At 47.6% G+C, this 22,978-nt stretch overlaps 6 protein-coding genes across 6 annotated transcripts; 3 read left to right on the forward strand and 3 right to left on the reverse strand.

Annotated features, from left to right (window-relative positions):
* Positions 1–1,890: 1,890 nt before the first annotated feature.
* Positions 1,891–5,009, reverse strand: F5891DRAFT_1124790 (uncharacterized protein; the record flags this gene model as incomplete). The annotated part of the gene is made up of 11 exons (XM_041363916.1): positions 1,891–2,340; positions 2,393–2,761; positions 2,829–3,032; positions 3,092–3,271; positions 3,322–3,418; positions 3,485–3,645; positions 3,694–3,901; positions 3,948–4,144; positions 4,197–4,360; positions 4,511–4,658; positions 4,713–5,009. 11 exons carry the CDS (start codon positions 5,007–5,009, stop codon positions 1,891–1,893), a joined length of 2,475 nt encoding a protein of 824 aa, XP_041233656.1.
* Positions 5,010–6,489: 1,480 nt separating this feature from the next.
* Positions 6,490–8,848, forward strand: F5891DRAFT_225997 (cytochrome P450). The gene is made up of 14 exons (XM_041370996.1): positions 6,490–6,723; positions 6,794–6,923; positions 6,982–7,170; positions 7,237–7,382; positions 7,435–7,547; positions 7,602–7,707; positions 7,767–7,780; positions 7,829–8,018; positions 8,071–8,127; positions 8,181–8,205; positions 8,255–8,377; positions 8,429–8,442; positions 8,495–8,627; positions 8,678–8,848. The coding sequence occupies exons 1-14, from the start codon at positions 6,672–6,674 to the stop codon at positions 8,760–8,762; spliced, it is 1,377 nt and encodes a 458-aa protein (XP_041233657.1). The 5' UTR covers positions 6,490–6,671; the 3' UTR covers positions 8,763–8,848.
* A 491-nt stretch (positions 8,849–9,339) lies between these two features.
* F5891DRAFT_1221056 (uncharacterized protein) lies at positions 9,340–14,753 on the reverse strand (the record flags this gene model as incomplete). The annotated part of the gene is made up of 19 exons (XM_041369420.1): positions 14,584–14,753; positions 14,395–14,529; positions 14,104–14,304; positions 13,371–14,052; positions 12,978–13,314; positions 12,672–12,915; positions 12,568–12,617; positions 12,259–12,455; positions 12,165–12,199; positions 12,065–12,115; positions 11,416–12,009; positions 11,250–11,348; positions 10,920–11,196; positions 10,800–10,870; positions 10,294–10,741; positions 10,153–10,241; positions 9,990–10,099; positions 9,635–9,931; positions 9,340–9,553 (listed from the first exon to the last, which is right to left on the reverse strand). Exons 1-19 carry the CDS (start codon positions 14,728–14,730, stop codon positions 9,340–9,342), a joined length of 4,278 nt encoding a protein of 1,425 aa, XP_041233658.1. The 5' UTR covers positions 14,731–14,753.
* A 1,777-nt stretch (positions 14,754–16,530) lies between these two features.
* Positions 16,531–17,585, forward strand: F5891DRAFT_1181111 (uncharacterized protein; the record flags this gene model as incomplete). Its single annotated transcript, XM_041366008.1, has 7 exons — positions 16,531–16,576; positions 16,639–16,692; positions 16,767–17,047; positions 17,104–17,155; positions 17,232–17,370; positions 17,406–17,500; positions 17,560–17,585. 7 exons carry the CDS (start codon positions 16,531–16,533, stop codon positions 17,583–17,585), a joined length of 693 nt encoding a protein of 230 aa, XP_041233659.1.
* Positions 17,586–17,999: 414 nt separating this feature from the next.
* On the reverse strand, positions 18,000–19,640 carry F5891DRAFT_939226 (uncharacterized protein; the record flags this gene model as incomplete). The annotated part of the gene is made up of 4 exons (XM_041374217.1): positions 18,000–18,680; positions 18,737–18,947; positions 19,002–19,465; positions 19,524–19,640. The coding sequence occupies 4 exons, from the start codon at positions 19,638–19,640 to the stop codon at positions 18,000–18,002; spliced, it is 1,473 nt and encodes a 490-aa protein (XP_041233660.1).
* Positions 19,641–20,337: 697 nt separating this feature from the next.
* On the forward strand, positions 20,338–22,974 carry F5891DRAFT_226195 (uncharacterized protein). The gene is made up of 3 exons (XM_041370997.1): positions 20,338–22,190; positions 22,240–22,834; positions 22,885–22,974. Exons 1-2 carry the CDS (start codon positions 20,666–20,668, stop codon positions 22,776–22,778), a joined length of 2,064 nt encoding a protein of 687 aa, XP_041233661.1. The 5' UTR covers positions 20,338–20,665; the 3' UTR covers positions 22,779–22,834; positions 22,885–22,974.
* The last annotated feature ends 4 nt before the right edge of the window (positions 22,975–22,978 follow it).

Here is a 22,978-nt window from a genome sequence, read left to right on the forward strand (position 1 = left end):
AGCTTTTTGATTTTGTTAGCACGGGCGTCGGGAATACTTTTCAGTACCTACAATAAGAATGTTATTGTGTCAGTGATATAGCAAGTGAACGCGTGAAAACTCGACATACCAGATCACTAAAGTAAGAGCTTTCCATGACTTTGTGGAGCGATTCAGGGAAGTGACGATAAAGTTCATCTAAGAATGCAGATTCCTCCGTGGCTGCAGTCACATATCGTTCGGAGCTATCGAAAGCAGTCGGGGATGCTGGACATTTCTTGTTGAGGAGTTCACTGCTAGGAAACATTTCAACCATCATGCCATACTTGCAGGCATATATGGTAATGGTGTCCTCGTGGACGCTAAACTCATGCTGTGTATCGGCACATCGCTTCCGTTTGGGCTTGTCAGCATGCAGCGTCTTATTCTCCTCTTTGATACTCTTGTTCTCTGCTTGAAGCCGCTGCATTTGGACTTGCAGCGCTTTGAGAGTCTGAAGCAAATCGGGTCAGTAAATACTTGGACGGATTGAAGATTTCTTACCTCCAAGAGTTCCCCTTTAGATGCACTGGGGCCAGGTATAGAAATATGTTCTGGATCGCCACCCAGAACATCGAAGTCACTTTCCGTGTCTGACAGGTGCGTAGTACTCGTAGTAACGTGCGACATGTCTTCAGAAAAGTTCGAACAATGATTCTGTTGGAGGGTAACACGACGACACAAGATTGTTAGTCGCCCATGGCACTTTAAATGATGCTTGTGATGCCTACCCTGATGTCCGACGTAATAACACCTCCAGCAGCTTTACATGTCCGCAGTCGTGATCAAACCCTGATACACACAACCAGCGTTAATAAAGACATATTCATACTAGTACAATACATACCGTGTCCAACTATTATCAATGATCAATGCGCCACAGCCATGCGATAGCGTGCAAGATCGCCTAGAGCCTCGAGCCAGCCAGATTGGAATGAATGCAGAGTTGGCTCCTCAAGAAGGCCGGTATAGAAGGTGTAGGCGTAATATATAAAGTCTTGGAGGTGTTCAAGAGTGAGGGGCGAGGAAAACGAGGCACACCTCAAGACCTCCAGGAGTTTGTGGAATGCGTGTGTCCAGAGCACAGTGTATGATGGTATTGCTTGGGATTATCCAGAGGGATGCCGGAACACTTGATGCGAGGGAGATCTCCATCAGATTATGCATCATCTTGCTGGAGAATCACTTACTGTTTATGGTCTGAGATCAGCTTCGTCCATTTTTGTTGCTGGAGGTCTTTGTCGGCGCTAACCTCATGAGGCCAGATTGCTATCAAATAATGCGGACGATGCAGATGAGTTGTCTGCCATTCCAGAAGAAAGGGTGAAGCTCAATGTCAATGAATGAGCATATGAGGAAGTCGAGAACGCATATGATCTCCTGATGATTTAGGTGTAGGTGTAGGCCGGCCACCAGTTGATGATGGATGGGCTAGAAACAAGACTGCGAACCTTACAGGATCATCCTTCCTGTGGTCGAACAATTGACGGTTTGCTGGCGGGTCGAATGGAAAGTGGTGGGGTTGTGCGGTAGGGATGAACTAGTTTAACTTGCTGGGTCTGCTTTATGTGATGGTGGGGGTGCGGTGATGTAGATATCTTGAGGCGCCGTGAGGAGTCTTCTGGGTCTGATATTGCCGCTGGACATCAATCCAGAGATATGGGAACACAAGTGTGAGGTGAGCCTTGTGTGGAGATGTTGCTGTGGGAGGGAATGGGTGGCGGTTTGGAGGTTTGGAGGTTGTAGATGAGAAGTAGATGGAGATGAGTCCAAGGGCGTTCGCAGGGATGAGTTAGCATGATGTAATGACTCGGCCTGCTAGCTGTCAAATCAGACTCGTTGAAGATATGTCATATTATTAGTACTCACCAATCAAATGCGAACTACATGTCCAGCCTGCAAATGCATTTCCTTCACCCGGAGGAACATGTCGGTATCAACCGTGTCAACGACAAGGTAATCAAGGCTGGCACCATGCACTAGAAGTGCCCCACGAATGATCGACCTGACCGAGAAAAATTCGGCTTGTGCTCGTGGTTTTGCTCGAACCCTGAAAAGATTGAGCTGTCCGTCCTTTCGAAGTCGCGTACCTGTGCGAGCATCGAATGGATGGACAAGAGCAAGCAGAAACAGATCCTCTCCAACTGGGCAATCAAAAAGGAAGAGCAGACGTCCAATGATGACATTCGCACGGGTCTGAATGAAGACACAATCGAAGCGGGGTGCATTATAGAAGCATGGGTTGCACCGCAAGTAGTCCGTGTGTTGCCGCCAATCTACGAGGGACTCGAAGTTCACTCGCAGAAATTGATGTGCAGTAACCTCATTTGCATCATAATCAGCATGGTAATAAGCTAATAAAATGAAAACTTACTGCAACATCTGATTTGAGGTGAATTCTCTTTCCATCTGGAAGGGGTATGTTGCAGGCAGGGAGGAAGTCGTTTAGAAATGAGTTGAGCTTGACACGGAAGTTGGTGAATGCGTCATCGTTCTGGTGAGTATTCTCAATGAGAGCAAATGTCTGTGGAGCCTGGCTGGAACCGAGTTTCACATGCAGAGACCCATCGATGTTCAAACCAGGGAGGAAGTCACTCACAGGGCGCTGAGCATCTTCATCTTCATCTTTGTCATCATCATTGTTTGCTTGGCCTTGTGATGTGAACATTAGATGGTCATCTAAGTCCAAGAGACGACGACGAATATCGTCTGCAACATGAAACCAGTGATCTATTCGAAGGATCTATGATTGTAGTATATTAAGGACCAGTCAGGAAAAGTAAGACTTTAATGATAGGTAGCTGCCTCACCTGTTCTGCAAAATCTTTAAAGTTAGTTCGTTCCTGGTACCAGTCCTTCAACGGTCCGTGCATCTGCTCGTTTGGCTTTGTATTGTAATTCCTTGAAGCTCCTTTGGCCTCGATGTCGTCGAATAAGTGCATCAACATGTGCAACTTCGGAAAATTCCAATCCTTGTCTGATTCATCGTCATCCTCAGTTTTAATGATATATTGCTACTACGACGTTAGTCTACATATATCTAACACGTAGTTGCTAGAAAAATTGAATGCACCTTCATAAGTGCCGTCAGGGCCTGGACAGCACCTCTCCCTGCGCTGATTGTCGCAGTTGTGTGAACTTCAAATGCAGCATATATATCGGCCTCAAGGTAAAGTCGCACACATCGGAGCAAAAGGTATCCAAGTGGTAATTCGTCCTCCGTCAGGATGTTATGCGTAGCGTAGATGATCATCTGCAAATACATTGAATTTACTGAACAAACATATTGAAGTCACAACAAACCTTTGAAATATCTTCATGCATGGCACTGTCCACAAACGAAACATTCATCACTTGGTTCGGGTGCCGTAGATCCCGCCAGCGAGGGAATGCTTGATATCTAATATAAACGATGATTTGAATCAGATAGAAATAACACATTACATAGCCAAAAAAACAGACGCACGCCTTATCAACTTGTGATACTTTTGCTCGTCCGAGTCTTGCTATGTATTTCTGCAGTTCAACCCAATAGTGACGCGACCAAAGCCCGCCATGATTAAAGTGGCATCGGTCATGCGACAACGCCCTATGGACGTCTGAGTATTGTATGGCCCATAGTGCATTCTAACAATAGTAAATTTTAGTGTGTTTCAAGCAGAAATGAGATCACACCTCGATGTTACGTAGTCCTAGTACTTTTAGAACCTCCTCTTGCTCTTCTATGGTATCTTTTGCTCGTGCAGTTGTTACTGCAGCACGTGAATCATCCGCAGTCCGGCGCATGTACGTCTTCGAGGTATCGCTGAGTGCATCTCGAGGGACAAGACATATGGGACATGGCCATAGGCTCATGACTCCTCGTGTTAGCGACATCACGCACCTGTAGATCATTGTTAGCAAAAATCAGGGATACAGTCAGTACTCACTGCTCCTCATAGTCAGCAGACAAAATAAGCACAATAAGGAAAAACCAGCGTTCAACGCCATCCATGCAAGCGAACCATTGTCCCACCCTCGATTTCGATGCTAACGACGACGTGATTCTTCGAAACGACTCGTGCCAGACCGTGTTTTTGAAGTTTACCCAGCTGGGCTTTCCAGCATAGTCCTTATCTTCCTTTACCTATTTGTACACTGTCAGTCTGACAACAATGAGAGAAAATGTTAATTCCTACAATTGGTAGCCATCCTACCACGTAGCCGCTACCGGTGCCTCGTCCATTTCGAATACCAGTGGGCAGATTCGCTAAATGTGCAACCACAGGATAGCCCTTCACTGTCCCAAACGATGATAGTCTTGTTTTGTCAGTGTATAGTATGAAGGCCAAGGGCTTCCCGCCTGGCGGTAATTGTGACTACAAAAGCACAACATGATGTTATTCTAACAACACGCGACTAACAAACAGCGTTGATACATACTTGTACATCCCAGAAATCCTGCGCAGTGTATGGTTCGTCGACGAAGCGAACGAAAGTCTCCCCATCAAACTTAGATAAGTGTTGCACGTCAAACGTGAAATGTGGAAAATGTGAGGGTCCCCAAGTAGGTCACTAGCTAATCCCCAGAGATCCCTGTAATGTAGGTCGAAGTTCCACGTTTTGCCGTCATATGGGACCGAAATGACTTCCTTGGTAAACTGCACTTTGAAAACGATCAGAGTCTGAATTCTGAAGACGGAATGAGATACCACCTTAGTAATGCGAAAAGAACCCGCTTCCCACTTGACATGGATGTCTTTGTGGTTCTTGAATGTGAAATTTTCCTTCCCAACGGCGCAACGATGACATATTTTGATAAGTCGGTCGGTTTGTTCGTTATTTAAACCCGCCTCAAGGGCAAGTTCAGCGACTTCGAACTCAAGTCGGGAATGGAATGGACGCCAAGGCTCGGTATTAGAAGGGGGTTCCAAAGGGACCGCAGGACGACGTTTGAAATCATTAAACACATATACTTCTGCTTCAATATTGCTACTCGGGTGATGCTCCATCTTGATATCATCGCGTGAAAATGTGCGTGCAGGTTCGGGCTCATGTACTGGATAGTCTATATAATTTCAATGTCAATAGTATTGATGATTCAAGTTATGATATTGACTCACCAACATCATATGCGAAGTCGACGTGGTGGTCAACATTGATGGTCCTTTCGCTTGGTCCAGGTATTGGCGGCTGATTCTGATTTAGACGCCGTCCGTCTAACTCAGAACCGAGTGCTGAATTTGTTGCTGGATAACAGATCTTCAGCGTCGACATTGTAACACAAGGTTGACGTACCCTTCTCCTGCCTAATAGCATCTACGATAAGCTGATCTCGACGTCTCTTTTCCGCTATCACCTCACATGCCTTCCGGTGAGTGGTCCATCCTCGGGGTTTGATGTCCTGGGAGCATAGTTCACAGAGCCTGGTATGATCAGGGGCCATTTCACTGACGAAGACTTGACGAAGGGTTGGTGAAAGCGAAAAACGCACTGATGGGGGTCGATAATGGATTAAGACATCATATCAATCAGCTTGTAACGGATTGAAACTCAGCATGTAGCATTACTTAATCATTTCAGGGCGCATTGAAATGACATGTAAATAATGACTCATTGCAACGACTTTCGCAAATGTCCGACAGGAGTTGCTGACAGACCCGCAAATATTAACGCACCCATACGTACCCTAGCTGTGACCTTACTTTCAACTATTCATATTCATTCCAGGTCTGTTTCTGAAGGCAACGATCTTTTCGGTGATGGAAATATTGAAGATGTGGTAAGCCAGTTTGAGAAGAAACATGTGTGCAACCATTACTGTGAATGGTCCGGTTTCGAGTTGGAGGCATATGGGAGGCAAGCTTAATATTGAACACGCCGTATCTTAATGTTGTCACACCTGATGTAAACATTTGTACTATTGTCATTGAGTTTTTTTGGTCCAATAACCTCTCGCAAACTGCCGCCTGTGATTCGCGGTGGCAGATGTCCTGTAGAAGCGTATACCTTATATGGTGCGTCGGGAGAAGCATGCACATGAGAAATTGAGCGCGGTTGTCTGGCTTTCCATAGTTTGATGTAAATAAAGTTAAACTCTTACAAAGCTTATAAGACTTACGCCTACTTACACCTACTCAAATGAGCCACTTGCAGCCTAGACATCGCAATCCCTTCCATTCCTCGTACGTATTTCATATGCTATCTGGAGCCAACCTTTGTTTCACGTCAAGTAGAGTTCGTGCATAGAGACGGGGAAAGAACGACAAAACCTAAATGATCATGCGGGCAGTGTGATTTGCCACTGGTCTGATTGAATTTGGTCTAGGGAAGAGTCCGGGGGTCTTGTCGGTGTGAGTGATGCTATACCTTGTTTGCTTAGGGATTGAAGGCACCGAGGAAGGTCTTTGTCAGTGTACATCATGATCGATATGGTCCATCGTTCAATTGAGCTAGCACACGAAGAAGCAAGCTGCCGATCTTATATGAAGACGAACCAACATGTCTTGGTGCGACTATAATCCCTTCCCATACTCTCCACTGCTACTCTCGCTCTAGGGATATCGTGCATTATTGCCCTGCGTGTCGCTTCGGGTCTCATTCGCAGACGTGTCTACCCTTTACCTCTGCCACCTGGCCCTCATCCGATACCCTTTTTGGGCAACGTGCTACAAATGGATACTAAACGACCTTGGCTCATATATACTGCGTGGAGAAAGACATATGGTTGGTAGCAAACCAATGGCCTCTTTGCAAAGTTGTTGTATTTAATTCCATACCTGATCGATGATCATAGGAAATATCATTTACTGCTCCTTACTCGGAATCGACTTGATCATCATAAACTCCCAAACCATCGCGCAAGAGTTGCTAGAAAAACGTTCTGGGAATTACTCTACTCGCCCCGTTGTCTGCACCAACGAATTGTATGCATTGACATTGCCTGTTTTCATTCAATTTGTTTTTCATCCACTGATTGTGCAGAGCTGGACTGGATTTCATGGCTGCAGTGCTTCCGTATGGGGAGACTTTGCGACGACATCGTAGGATTTTCCATCAAGTCCTCAGGGCCGAAGTCTCGGTCTCATATCACAAGATGTACTCTTGCCATGCAAATAGACTGGTCATCAATCTCTTAGGTGCCACTTATGACCTACAGCAATATACTGAAGTGTTTGTACCCAATCCACTGGTGTCGTTGTGATGTATGGTCCAGTTGACGATCAATGCTTGTAACAGATACATGGGATCCCTAATCACAGCTGTGACATACGGACACCTTTCTCACAGCTCATATCTTACCCGGCGTGCGCACCAACTCACCGATATTGCAAAACAGATTGTTACTCCCGAGAAGACTGCCATGTTCATAGCCTTTCCTTTCCGTGAGTGCCTCTGTCGACGACATCATCTTGAATATTTAGCATGAGGTTGCAGTCGAAAAGTTGCCGTTTTGGTGCTTCGGTGGAGCATATTCCCAGATGGGACGCTGTAGAGAATTATCTCAACAGCTTTTTAATGAGCCCTTTAACGAAGTGAAGGCACAGATAGTACGTTTGCGCACAGTTGTGGATGAAAATTTCGCCTGATCTGTTTGCGTAAAGGCAAATGGCACTGCTTCACACTCATTAGTCACTGACTTTCTCAGCCAACCTCACGATGACGCTGACGAAGATACAATGAAGGCTGTTGCGTTGACGGGATACATGGGTAGGAGTCTTTATTTACCAGGACAGGATTCATCTATTGACGAGAATTCGGCATCTTAGCTGGCATGGAAACTGTGAGTCGCCACTTGAGCAGTCCTGATTCTTACTTTGATGTCCCGCAGACTGCATCCGTATTGCAGACATTCCTGCTGGCTATGGTGCTCTATCCTGACGTTCAAGCCCGGGCTCGTGCAGAAATTGATCAAGTTGTGAGGCATGATAAAATGCTGTGCCTTAATGACAGGGCGTCCCTGCCCTATCTTGATGCCATTCTCCGCGAGGTCATGAGATGGTATCCTGTCGCTCCCATAGGTTTGTCGGCAGTAATATAGCTTTGTGTTTGCATGACTTACCCCTTGCATAGCATTTCCACATACAACTTTAGATGATGATGTTTACGACGGGCATTTTATACCCAAAGGTTCGAAGTGGTATGAGTCAAGGTTGCCATTGACTCATCGGTAGTTCGATCAGGTACAGCAGTAATAGTCAATCAGTGGTATGTCATGGTGGAGTGCATGCAACGGTTTGAGCTGAACATTGCTCAGGGCACTGTCTCGGGATGAAGATATATTTCCCGATGCATCGCGCTTCGATCCTAGTCGCCATCTAACTGTTGACGGGAAGCTAAAGAGCCCTTTCGTCAACCATTTTGCCTTTGGTCACGGCAGGTGAATATACCACGCTTGCTATCATTTTCAATCATTCACCGACCCTTGCAGACGTATTTGTCCTGGTAGGCTGATCAATGATCTGGCAGTGCTGAAAATGACAAATGCCCTCGGTAGGTCGTTGGTTTGCAGAGAACAGTCTATGGACTGCGATTGCTGCCATACTCGCTGTCTTGCGCATCGACCATGCCAAAGACTCAAACGGAGACAGGATTGAGGTGAAACCAACGTTCACCACCGGCGTGGCGGTGTAAGGGACCTAGTATGCATCCAATAACTTTCGGGCTAACTCTGTCGAAGTCGGCCTGAACCATTTCACTGCTCTTTTGAAAGCGTGAGCAAAGCAAGAGAAGGACAGATCCGAGCAATGATGAATTCTGAGTAGACTTGGTTTGTACGATGAACAAGAGAATTGCTTTCGAATACATTGATTCCTCAGAAACTAGATCCGTTTCCAAAATCTCGTGACTCGGCGCTACCAGCAAGCAACCAGGCTGCATATTGTTGATCGGTTCACCAGCCTCACCGGCCTGCCACAGAATGCCGAATCGACAACAACCATTTGAATCTCCTTTCACGATGCGTGATGGGCTGTTGATTATCAAAGACATCGTCCGATCCAACTGGCAAAACCGGTATTCTGCGTTCCTGTATCGGGATTAAGGGTCATCTTTTGCAACCTGTCACAGAGAGGGCTTTTGTACAAGACTAATATACTGACGATTCAGAAATTCCTTTGTCTTGCTGTTGAACTACTCACAAATGCATATAGTCTGGGCATGTACCATGGAGCTCATAATCGATAGAATCACACTCAATTCTTCCTTTCCTCCCGGTGGTTCCAATATCTCCGGAACTTCTAACTTTCATCGGGATTGAGACCACAGCACATCAATCAAAATTGAAGCTCGAGCACTTTCTACATTTCCCACTTGTACACGACTGTTTGGTAGCTGCCCAACTTATTCCCTATCCTCAATATGCAAGACCTGCGCATCTTCGTCCAAAGACACAGCTCCGCGTTTACGCCTTGCACGGTAACCCTGCGACACGTTACGCGCATGTTTGAAGGCAACACCCAAAAGCCCAAGCAGGAACCATGGCACAGATGCCATCGTAGCAAGCGCACCAGGACCTGACTGGGGCGAATCGTCGTCTTCAGGTAAATGAATCGCCCTGTGTATCAACAGTGAGCATAGAACGGGCACATACTAAGTGAATATCACTCGCCCTCTCGCCATTTTACCTTTGTTGTACCAGCACCATGCAACGACAAGCGCTGTGATCGTGAAGGAGATTATAATCACCATAATCCAGAACATTGCTCTGTGGCCAGAAGTAGCGTGGTCGGGAACTTCAATGTCAGGGCACGGGTGTTGTGTGCCTTGGTCGATGCGGTCGCCACCCTCACAAGTAGAGTAGACGACCTTGCGGTAGGCCGTGCGCTCGTACCAATAGTCTTCACCATCGCGACATGAATTATCGGGAGCAAGCAGACTCGCGCCAGGTATAAGAACACATTCACCATCCCTATTACGAATATGATTGAATGCACTTTTCGTGACCAGATTTAAGTCAGCTCTGAGCGGGTAATATCACACCTATAACTCACCACTCAAAATCCTCTGATCTACATCTGCAGTTCCGCACGATGTTATCTGGTGCCTTGGGCGTGTGTCCAACAACGCAGTTCACATCACGTTTGCGGCGATGGTAGAGTGTCTGTACATGATGATATGGATGACAAAGGAAAAACTCAAGTCTGGGCAACTCACCTGCCGTCCGAACAAGCAGAGTTCGTCTCTTTCTTCGCTGGGGCTCCACAGCTCAAAGTCATGTCCAGGAATTTTCACATCCACGAGGCCTAGAAGGACGAGTTCAACATCAATCATTGAGCATAAGAGCACACTACTCACATTTTCTATGTGTGAGAGATGAGAAATCCAAGTGCACGATCACCGAGCCAGCTGTCCCAGGATACTGGCCCAGCAGTATAAACTTCCGACTTCTACCCTCCGGCGCTGTCATAATATCCTTCACTCTGATCTTGTCAAACGTGAACTTGAATTCTAGCCAACTAAGCCCCTGGTCTGTCGTAAACAAGACGTGGTCCGTCGGCTCTTCGTCATTCACGATCACGATAACAGAACCTGAGTCGCCGAACTTCCACAGGTGGGGGCCTTTGCGCACTTCTTCCCATATGAACCCGCCATCCCGTGATAGAAATGTATTGCTATCGGTGTAGGGGCCAAGTGCCTCGCCCACATTCCCGACTGCCATAACGACACCGATGACGGAAGGGCTACTGTATGTCACTCGGGCATCAGCGCGCTCTGTGAATCCGTGGACATGGAGTGCGCAGGCCTAGATAGTGCGGCAAAATTAGCCAGATGATAGTCTATGAAACATATATTTTATATACCAATGACAAACAAGGGTACTTCTGACCCAGCGAATCTACTGAAGGGGGCCGAAGTGCCTTCCAAGTGCCACCTGATGCACCAACCATCAACGAGCCGCAAAAGATAATCACAAAGCATACCATCATTATGTGTGATCCTCGTCTGCAGAGTTTTACGACCCGTGAATGCAGCCTCTGCAAGATTGGTCACCACATTGGCCATCGCAATTCCCTTCAAGCCTGCAAATTGTTCGAAGTCGATGAAGCCACCATTGTTCCTGTTCACATTCTCAATGGACACTCCAAAGTAAGTTCCGTTGGAGTCGGATCTGAGGATGTTGCCCCATGGCGTAGGCCACTCGTTCATTGTCATGTATATGAAGATGGTGTTGGTGCTGATATCAAGGATGCCGTATGACTATGAATGATCATGAGCAATTCCAGTGTTTTTCGAGTTGGAATTCTGCCTACATGAGAGTCTGGGTGCATACCAGGAGGGAAACTCGCAGAAGTAAATGTCTGTCCGTTCCGTGAAATTTTGAGGTCAAGTGTGCCCGTGGTCTGGAGGTACTACAAATACAGAAACATTGAATCATCCAGCACACGCACACAACACAAAAGAATCATCAAGACACACCTCTGCAACGATCAAAAACTGTGAAACCCTGACAAACCCCGCGACATTGTCAAACAACTTCGTCTTCTCTGCAAAACCATTTGCATTTGTCCCAGAGACGAGCTGCAATGCATTCTCTTTTCCGAAAAATACCTGCGAGCCCTGCTTGTTCTCATATGACTTACATAGGATCTTAAACGAATTGGTCCGCGGCTCCTCATCACATGCCCAGTCACAGTCGACAACGTAGTTCTCCACCAACTGCCAGGTACGCCCATTGTTGAATGTGTACTGGGCCTGTGCATGACAGTTTTCGTACCCCGGTTGGCAGTCCACATTGCCAATCCAGATGATGTATTCGGACCTGCGTTGGAAATGGAGCACTTTGGCTCCAAAGGAATTAGGAGGCGAAGGTGCGTTCATGGCATACCAGTAGCGGCCTAGGTCTGTTGTATAGTAGAACTTGTTGGTGTCGGTGATGAGGTATGCGCGGTCGGGGGTGTATGGGTGTATGTAGAACACTAAGAAACGTTCCTTTGGAAACTTTTGTACCCAAGTATGGCCCTCGTTGTTGGATTGCCATACTGAGAGGTCAGCGAGACGGACAAGGATGATCTACAGAAGAATATGCAAGCTGAGGTCTGATATGGTACACGTACAAGGTGCTCACTTTTGACCCCATGAAATACTCCCTCTGCACGATATCGCTGGGGAATGTATGCTATGATATCATAAGTCACCCACTAAAGACAAAGACAAAAACAACATACGATCAGGTGAACAACCTCTCCTTCAGCAGGTTCAGCTACAAACAATGCATCAGACAAACACTCCACCACCTTCAAAAATACTTGCCTCCATAACAATATTTGGACACGGGCTCGTCCTTACGAATGCCAGCCTCACATTTGTTCCCAGGGATCTTGCGATACCCTGATAATCCCATGTATCTTTCGTTGGGAGACCCGATAGTGCACTCTGTGTTGGGTATGCGCTCTGGACCCAAAGGAATACATTTACCGTTGCCTGATACGTCGTTATACCATACATAGTTATAGTCACTAGAGCAATATATGAGCGGGCGAGATGGGGAGACAGACGAGAAACGACAGTACCACTCATAATCATAGTCCTCGCATGGGCACTTATCATTATGACTCTCCTGGACCTAACTTCTCGCCCATGTAGCAATCTGCATTAGCCTTGCGCCTGTAGTACAGTTGCTTTGAAGTATATCAGCAAAATCTCACATGACAAGGTTTGCATCAGCAGCTGACCTTGGCGCCCATGATGCACTCAGAATTAAGACTGGCTCTTGCGTACCACAGCTCCTTGTCATCAGGGCCACACTTCAGACGTCCAAGGGTGGCAAAGTCGAGGTGGATGATAGCGCTGCGGCCGTTGCTGGGTTGTTGGGACTGTGAAATCACTTGGCCAAGGAGGAGGAACTTCTGAGACGTTGAATCCGATACCGCAGTTAAGCCCTTGACACGAAATTGGATGCCAATGTTGTATGTCTTCCTATAGGGTGGGGCGTTTCAGCAAGGTGAAATATATATACACACAAGGGCGCAAAGACGTACCAGGTATGGCCCATGTCCGTGGAGTACATGATGGAGTCTGTAGGTTGCTGGTCATCGGCGATGACGATGACACTTCCAGAATTGCCAAATTCAAATTTATATGGGCCTTCGCGGACCGTCTTCCATGTCAGGCCAGCGTCAGTGCTCATGTAGGTGTTGCTCTCCTCGTATGGCGCGAGCATCGCCCCGACTGAACCCACGCCCATGACAAAACCAGGGGCGGGGGACGAGAAAACTGAGCCATAGCTGTGCGTGTCTGACACTGAGTGCAGATGTAGCGAGCATGTCTGGGAGGAGCAGGTACCGCTAGGAGCGAGAAGAGGAGCCCATGAACTGCCTGCGAAGATATACAATCAATACAAAAGAAAACACTTAAGAGACATTATTTATCACCGTCATCGAATGTGATAACCGACCGTAATTGCTTGGCTGCCATCCACTTCGCGACGTCTTGCGCATTGGCAACGACATTGGCAATACCTACACCCTCAACGCCGTATACGTTCTCATAATCAACATACCCCACCACATTTCTGTTTATATCTTTCAAGCTCTCCACAAAGTAGGTGCCATTGGAGTCGCTGACGAACAGGGAACCAAAGGCTTCTGTATCGCGTAAGACAACATGTACTGCTAGGGTGTGGACTGTAGACTCGACGATGGAGTATGTGTTCTCCCGTAAGCGCACCTGGGAGGGGAAATGTGCCTTAACCCACTCTTTGACGTCTACAGAAACGTATAACAGCATGTCACCGCTGCTGCTGGGCGTCAAGTCCTTAAGTTCAACAACAGCAAACTTGGACATGATCGCAAATGTCACGACACCCTTGGCTTGTTTTCCAATGCCAAGATTCTCACTCTTCCTAGTGGCAAAGAAATCTGTGCTGGAATAAAGGCGGCTGTGTTCGATACTGCGCGAGTCGGATATTGCGGAAGAGTCATAGGCGACGCAGTAGATGAGGTCGTCATGAGCATCAGGTTGAAAGTCTTTGCTGCTGTGAGCGAATTGGCAGTGAGAGACATCATCTTGTAGTACTTCGGGTGTTGTGGTGAATCCGTCTTGTGTGTAGTATGTCTACATATAAATTTGGTTGCAATTGGTATGAGCTGGAAGAGAGGTACGCACCACGTCTTGACAACGCTCGCCCCAAGGAATTTGTATGCACTTGGTGGCCTGGAAAAGGGTATACTTCCACTTGCGGGGGTCTGAGTGGAAGGAGAGTGGTTTTGAGACGTAGGCTACTAGGTCAGGGACGGAGAATGTGACCCATTTCTTTCCGCGATCTTCAGTGCGGTAATGCGTGAAGGTATCAGTCAATACGAATGCCTAGAGAGAATTAGGTGAGATCGAAAGCCACGTCGGTGTGTTCGAGGCAGGATGAAAGATACACGGAAGAGAGTATGGAAAATAACGCACCACACGATTGTTGAATGGGTGTTCGATGAACATTGCAGCATCACCAGGTAGTATGCCATCTGCGCGATCCCAGGTCTTGCCTTCGTCCTGAGAAATATATATGTTCCGGGAGACGGCATCGTGGTATATCGCACTCTAGAAGACAAAGACATGGTAAAGTGAGCACTGAGACAGATATGAATGCCTCACAGGCGTATCATGGAAGAAGAACAGTCGGACGGGTCCATTGTCGAAGTAGATTATAGCATGTTCTGGATCAGCAGCAAACACAACACCAAGATAAAGAAATGCAAGAGTTGACCATACGAAAGCGACCGTCCCGTGCCAGGCAGCCATACAAGGATGTTGTGAGCAAAGAAATGTATAGTGTAAAAAAGACTGGCGCTTCGACTAAAAATGTCGTAGAGGGTAGACAAGCCTCGGAAGAGGCAGAAAGGGAGAGGTAGGTTTAATTCGACGGGATCTAGAAGTAGTATGGAGTTAACAAGGACATGCCGTACAATGCACAGCTGTCTGTAGTGTTGTGGGCAGAACTGACGAGTTCTGCCAACCGGTTTGGCAGGTTCAACTTGTTGTGCCTGGCAGATGGCAGAAGTCTGCGAAAAATTGCTGGCAGAACTTGGCAAAACCCAGGGTTGTGTGGGATATCACTTGATTGTGCCAAATGTAGCTGAAGCAGCTGGTCATTATTCAGAGAGTGACGTTTTTAAAACTTTGGCAAGTACTTACTATGTTCTGCATAGCAGAAATGATATCTGAGACCGCGGAAAGATTTGTGTTCTAGTGGACTGTCTGCATGTCGTTTGCGAGACGTTGATAAGTACTACTAGGTATAGCTCGGATGTGACATTATTTGGCTCTGTTGAATTCTAGAGTAGATGCTGCCAGTGGGCTACCGTACTCTGAGCTTACCGTTGATGCTGGGCTGGCAATTGTGGCCGCGACGATATCTGATATCTGATACTGAATTGATGATGTGTGAGTTTGAGCTTTAAGTTTTACCCTATAATATGTATATATTCATCTTGTGTAGGGGCCTCACTAGGCGTGCCACAACGTAGCCAGTACTACTCCGACGACTGATTTGATAGCGGCCAAGCGTGAGTTCAAATTTTACCCTATAATATTCATCTTGTGACCGACAGTTCTGATTCTGTAGGCGTGAATGCAACGTAGCTAGTACTTGGGATACTCTCAAGTCTCAAACGCCCTCATGATATTGGAGCAATCTGTAAACAGACCATCAAAGATTCATCATTTGAACGGTGCGTTTTCGTTCTTCCATTTCACTCCTTCCTCATATTGGCGCATAAGATATCAAAGATTACCTTTCTTTTGCCTCGTCTTCCCCAAAAATCGCTGCCTCAGCCAAGGTACTACCACATACACGCACCCTTGGCAGCACTTTCTGACCCGGTTTCTATGTATCAGTAAACTACTCTAAGAGACCTTCATCCCCAACGAGGTCCTTAACGAATTACCTGAGAGGTTAGTGCAACCCTCTCGTACACCTCCACCTTTCACAAGAGGTATCCTCCGAGTATAGGATCATGGCACCGGCACATATTGGTTTTTAGGTCCTCATTGCGTCCTAACGCGATATATTGGCTGTGACTTGGAATAATTGTGATCCCTTCGGAATAGAAACCATGTGGAATGGATCTCGAAGGAGGAACTCGAGGGATACCTGTTCTCGCTAGTCACAGTCTCGCTAGTCTGATCCAACCCGCTCATTACCAGGAATATGGTGCACCTTAGCAAGGATTATGCGAGCCAGGAAATGACGTCGAGCCATTGAAACTCGCCACGAAGTTGTACCACCATGCTCAAGCACGCACCGGGCAATACGCCTCTCTAAGCTTGCACACTCGGACGCCGGTGGCTGCAGCCACGCATGAAACGACCCATGATTCCACCTATACAGTCGTGATGAACCGGGGTAGCATATTGTGGTCCCGCGTTGTCTATGCCACGAATATGTACGCCCCTTATCCCCTTCCCTTCCTCGTGGGTCCAGATGGAATTATACGAACTCGAGCACAAGTGTTGGCCATCCTTGCTTCCGTCGGTACAGATCAAATTGTTTGATACGTGGGGACATTGAGAGCGACTAATGATCGTAGTTTTCAGCCTGCTATGGATCACATTCTGGAAACCGATCCGAGCGCCGCTTCTCCTGCGAGTGCATCGAGCAGCGCAGGGAATCCTGTTGACGTCGATGTTAATGTCTCCAGCGCTTGATAGGAACTACTAAGGCTGGCCCGGGTGCTATATCGAACGCTAAAACAAAGGCCCAAGGTACGTTTATTCCAATCGCGGCTTTGGAGCCTCTATCTTCAGCCCACTCACTTATTAGGATACCAAATGCTCAGAATGCGGCAAAGTATTTAAGAACACGGCGTTGGCTAATTACCATGTCGAGAAGAGTGGCCATGATCCGTTTGAGGGGTCTGCGGAAGAAGTTGGCCGCGTGGCTGTGCGTGGAGTATCTCTAACCCCAGATGACCCTCAGATAAAGCCACTTATGGGGGAAGAGAAGCAACAGAAGTTAGCTGAGCTCCGCGAAAAGATAGCTGCAAAGTGCAGCGTGAAGGCTCAACAAGAAGCCATAGAAGCACGTGCGAATCAAGCTATTCGTTTCAAGTCTGGCAAGGTGAGTCTAGTCGCGTACTTGATGAAATTTGTGTTTCAGAAGTTAAATCAGATCAGGACATTAACAAACTGAGAGATGAGCTGAAGGCCGAAGAGATTGTGAAAGAAGGTGAACAGAAATGTAGAGGTGGTTGCCATGTGCGTGGATTCTATCTATATTAATCCGATCTAACCGCGTGCGGTAGAGGAGTTTGAGGATGCCAGAGCCAAGGCTGCGGTAAATTTGGCCCGGATCGAGGCAGATAAGAAAGTTCGTGCAGAGAGGGCCACAAAGGAGAAAGCTTTACGTGACGGCCAATTAATTATTGACTCATCAGACACTGCGTCAGCGACCCAGCACTAACAGCGCCCTCGTCCAGCGGCACAAATGGGAAGGACTTCAAAGACACTCGTCTCCAAATCCGTATGGCAAGTGGAGGAACGCCTTACACGACCACCTTGCCGAGTGATGCAAGTATGTCTCATCGCTTCTCTGCATACACGAATGTCTTGTGAACTGACACATCTTGCAAGCGTTACGTGAAGTCGCTGGATTTTAGCTGCCCAAACGCTTTCTGTCGATATAGAAACCGTCACATTCGCCCAGGTCAGTCTGTGTCCCAATGGGAAAACATTCTCTCGCGATCAGTTTAGCAAAACGCTGAGGGAACTCGGACTGACGTACTTTTCCGAGTATGGGATTATGGCACGGCACATATTGGTTTCTAGGTCCTCATTGCATCCTAACGCGATATATCGGCTGTGACTCGGAATAACTGTGGTCCTTTCGGAATGAACCTAGCAGGAACGAAGCATGCAGTTGTACACCGCCGCAATGAATATTATTTCGTATATTATTGGCCAAGGGATATAAAATGACAATGATGAGAAAAAAATGAGTTAAATGTGGGTATCGAGAAGAATGACCATGCCAAAAACACGGTAATCAAACAAAGGCAAATGAAGGAACCAAGTTAAGAATATTCGAAGAGCGTTATCGAACCGTTCACATAACCAACCGCAATTCTCCCGGACTCCTCATCAACTGCCACCTTGTTCCACAGGTCGTCGTCTCGTACACGAAATATCATGGTATCATGTGAGCCATGTTGGCTAGTTGAAAATCCTCCCGTAGCTGTCAGTATCCGTCCTGCAAGTCGCTGACCGCAGTCGCTAGGCCCTGCCCAGTCTTCGGTATGGCTGTCAATCCAGAGAACAGTACCATATCGTCCGAGAGCAACGGACGACGGAGCAAACAAACGCACTGGAGAGCCTATCGTCTGCACTGGAGTGGGCTGCATCAAGTATGGAAGGTTGTATAGAGAAGTCTCCCGCCCTGGGACGTACGCGGGATTTGGGTTAAGCACGAAATGATGCAACATGTTCACCGGCCAGGGATAGACGCTTCCAAATCGAATGACAATGTTGATCGGCGAGGGGTGGTGGGAACGCGCAGCATGCCAGCTGACTTGCTTTGACATATTGACGGTCTCTGTGAGCCATTGGAAGGTGTGCTGTGCGAGTGGATAAGAGATTGGCGCTCCTGGCGTTGCAATGATGTTGGGTCGGGGAATGGTCGAGTAGAGCTCGACAGTCTTTTGGCGGACGATTACCATGTAATCATCGCAAATGTGCATTGCTTGGCAGCGATCGTTCTGTCAAATCATAAAACTCAGCAATGTGCGGAATTACATGGAAAACATAAGCCAACCTGTAATAGAGAGGGGTTCACCAACTGGATTTTTTCGCAAGGCTGATCGCCGATGTCCCATATGCTCACTTCTCCACCCTTTTCTGGACGCCGGGTGACGAGGGTACTCCCACTGAGTAGGTGAATCTCTCTAATTCCGTCAATGACACTCAACGGAACGAATGCTGACTCGGGGTCATCCTCTTCGAAGTCGATGGCGAGTATCTCCGTTCTATGATAGATGATCAGCAAGAACGTTAGATTGGGTGTTACTATTTACACTCACAGTGCCGACTGCATCACTATAATGGCTGGAGAAGAGGGATCGTCATTGATAACGATACCGCCATATGGCCCCTCCATGTGTGTCAGTTCTGCTATGCAGACGGGTTGTAGGACAGCAACGTCCCAGCACTGGATAACATATTTTCTGGGTTGCACATTCATCGTGACAGAAATCAGCCAGCGATTTCCTCTGCCAGGAAGAAACTCCATGAAAATGATGCGCGAATCTGGCTCGGTGGGCTTGTAAAAATCAACTTCTCTCTTCGCATCCGGATCGGGGTTGGTCCAGTTGCTGCGAAGAGCGAGTGCGCAACATGTAAGCCGCTCGAGCTCCAAGGCTGACAAACAGTCGAAGGATTTTCTATCGAAGGAGGGTATAGGGATGTTTTGTTCGTGGACAAGAGTCCGCAGAAGGAGAGCCCATAGACTGCGCAAACGGGTGATAGCATAAAAACTTTTACTAGCCTGGAAGATAAAAATCAGATTAAAAATCCCGTGAAATGAAATTGGGGGGGGGACAAACCTGCCGTAGTGCCAGGACGCTTTGGATAGGAAGATGCTGAATTATATCGAAAAGTATGTCGAGAGGAATAGGAAGGGGTGGCGAGTGATCCCATGAGCCAATATTGAGTTCATCCATAGTAGACAGACGCTGGTTTATGGTGGGTCAGATGAGGGATGCTTTATTGTATTTAAGTGGGAAATGCGGTGATGTGAAAGTGAAGCAAGGATGTATGTAAGAGTAAGCAGCTGGAGGCGTGTTTTGAGCTCGATCCGATTGAAACGAACAAGATTATGTTTGATGCTGCCAGTTGCAACGTGTAGTAGACTTGGTTTTTGTCTACTGGAGGGTTTAGTGAGAAATATCAACGTGGTAAACGTACAAAACATGTCGGTCATACTTATAGTACGGTGGGCAAGCGATGTTAGAAATGTTGGCGGTGGTGATGATGATTAGCACCGATGAGCCTACAATGATAGTATATTTGAACGAATAGAGTGAGCTTCTGGAATCATGATCACAAAGAAACCCACGATGTTTTCTCTCTTTGTTGAGCCATATTCCGTGTGCCTCGCTCTTCCAAGTACGTCCGTGAGAGGGAAGTATAATACCCTCGCGACGGCGCATTTCCAGTTCGTTAATCTGGATATGCCGTAGTACGCAGTCAGTTCATGACCCTGGAAGAACTTAATGGCAACACAAATATTGCGTCACTGGCCTCGCGGACTTGTGTTGGGCGAGTAATAAATCATGCGAAATTCGCGGGCCTTGCATATAAAAAAACATATTATTTTTTTTATCATAAATTTCCTTTTTTAGCTTTCATGTTTATGAACGCGGTCAGGTCAGGTCCTGTACCAGGAACGATGACCAGGTTGACCAGGTTATCCAGCTGTACCTGTTCGAAACGTTGAACATGAAATCGTCGCTGATTAGATTAGATTCATCCGCTTACCATTTAATTCTACTTCGGGTCCCATCGACATACGGCAGGCATCAAGGGACAGCGCGGTTATAATTGGGGGTTTGGTCATGCCGTGCCATGTGTCCAAGTCTGTGTTTTCGACCGCCTCAACACCTACTATTATAACACTAGCTGATTTTTGCAACATATAGTTAATTACCAGCCATCCGGTTCCAATTTCGTGTGTGGTCCTCTTCTTATGGATCTGGTCACATCAGATTTTGAATCTCCCCGTCGTCCTTCACTTGTGCGAGACCGTCCCTCTCGGCCTCCGTTGCCAAACGGCCCACGCTTGCGCTCCCGCACAAAAAATTCAGTTGATATGAACAGTCCCCACGGAAGCTCTAGCACCGACGGATGTTCTTCTGTCGTTACCTCCTGCTTGACATCTCCTGTAATCACCTCTCCCTCCCTCCGTCCAGCCTCCCTAGGCCCGTTGGATGAAAGCCAATCATCTTCCCTCGATGCCTCGCTCCCGCAGTGCTTGCCACAATCGGGCGCTTTTTTACACACACGCGCGACATCAGACGTTGGTGTTCAAGTTTCACAGAATTTGGCCTCATGCCCTCCCTCGTTACCGCCTGCAGCGACACCCCCAGCTCAAAAGCTAAAAGTAACGCTCAAGTCAAAACCATCGGTAACAACATTCCAGCCTCCTCCTCCTCTTGCGCCCCCACCTACAGTTTCATTCGAATCCGTGCAGATTCCTTGGAAGGGCCTTCCCTATGAGGCCGCCCAATGGACATTCACCTCGCCCGAACTACAGGAGATAGTCTCACGTGCTATCAGGTTAAGCGCAAAAGAATCCTTCATACGTCTCCTATCTCTCCAGGCGCTCGACACAGACATGGTAAAAGAAGCAGAGCGGCTCGAAGAAGAGCGCCTAGCAGCGCAGGTTAAATGGAGATTCGAAATGAATAGACGAACCATGCTCATGCAGGCGCTCAATTCATGTGCGGGTGTATTTGCCAGCTCGGGAGAAAGTGATAAAGAGAATGTATTGGGAGGCTTAATATCCCAAGTTGCGACTTCTATTGCTTCGTGCGACTCTATTCTTGCATCCGTTTTGCACATGTCAGACCAACAGGCCCAAATTTCGGTGGTTCAGCACCGACATTGGGCGTCGGCTCTCGGGATTGCACTCCGCAAACTAAACAAAGCATTCGAGCGTCAGGGAGAAGACATGAAACGCGCGCTATCGCGTATCCAGACGCTCGAGGATGAGCTCGAGGAGGCCTGGAGAGAAGCGGAGGGCATGGCTGCCGAGATTGATGAGATGGATCAGAGCGACGAGGAAGTGGATGATATCGATGACACCCAAACACTGGGAGACATTACCATCAACACTGACATCGCACAAGTCATGGGTGTCACTGCTAAAGCTGTGTTATCCAAAGCCACTCTCGTCTCCCAAGTGAAGCATGTACCATCCGACGTCAAGTCTATCAAGTCTTTTAAATCCGTAAAATCTTCTCGCAGCAAACGATCTAAAGATGGCCCAAACCGGCTCTCACGTCTATCCGCAGCAAAGACACGCTCACGCACTGCATCCAATGCCAGTCTCCGTTTACCCAAGGGCTTGCGCACCCCGACGGCATCTCATTTTCCACAAGATGAACCACCGCCCATGCCTGCACTTCCAGATGCCCTACAAGGATGCTCGTTCCTTGATATGGACAGCGGCGCGGAGTACTGCCGCCCACTAAGAAAACAGCTGCCTAACCGTGCGTATCCTTGTCGTGTTTCCATCACTCTCTAACTTTGGCATTGCAGGCGCTCCGGAACCGACAGTCTCCCTTCCTGAACCTCCCCATACAGCAGGTCTTCCTCGAACTGCCATTCCCTCGATTTGGATAGACGCTGACTCAGGCCCCGGTTTGCGACCGAACGGCCTCGATCGTTCACACTCCATGCAGATCTCCACCTCCCTCCGCCAAGCCCGGAGAAGCGAACTCGTGATGAGCCTGTCACGGTCCGATCCCTCAAACTCACCTGTGGAGAAGGCCGAACCCGTTTTGGGCGGTACCGGTGCTGTAGCTGTAGTGAATAAACCACTTCCTGCGGACATACCTGTGCCTGTTGTCGACCGGCCACTATCAGCCGTGGATAGGTTGGTGTCTGGGTCGATGGATCGACCGCGTCCGAGTGTGGATAGGAGGAGTTCTGGCTCTCACAAGTTAATACCACTACTTGAAAGGTCGTTAGGAATCCCTGCGACTCTTATCTCCGGCGGGAGGTATTACTCGCGCGGATTACCCAGTTACCGGACAACGGATACTGTTTCTGGGGGCAGGACCCCGCCGCGTGTATGAACGCTAAATATTGGTTAGGCCGGAACACGCCATTGGTCCAGCTACGCACAGTCTAGGTATGTATGCTTTCATCATATGGACCAACCAACTAAATGTCTTCAAATAGATATCATTCACATTCTATTTTTACGCACATATGTTCCTTCACTCATCTACGAATATCACTGACCCACAGGGATTCGCATGCATAATTATACTTG

The sequence above is a fragment of the Suillus fuscotomentosus genome (genome assembly GCF_016647785.1).
Source record: "Suillus fuscotomentosus strain FC203 chromosome Unknown F5891scaffold_2, whole genome shotgun sequence".
Lineage (NCBI taxonomy): Eukaryota > Fungi > Basidiomycota > Agaricomycetes > Boletales > Suillaceae > Suillus > Suillus fuscotomentosus.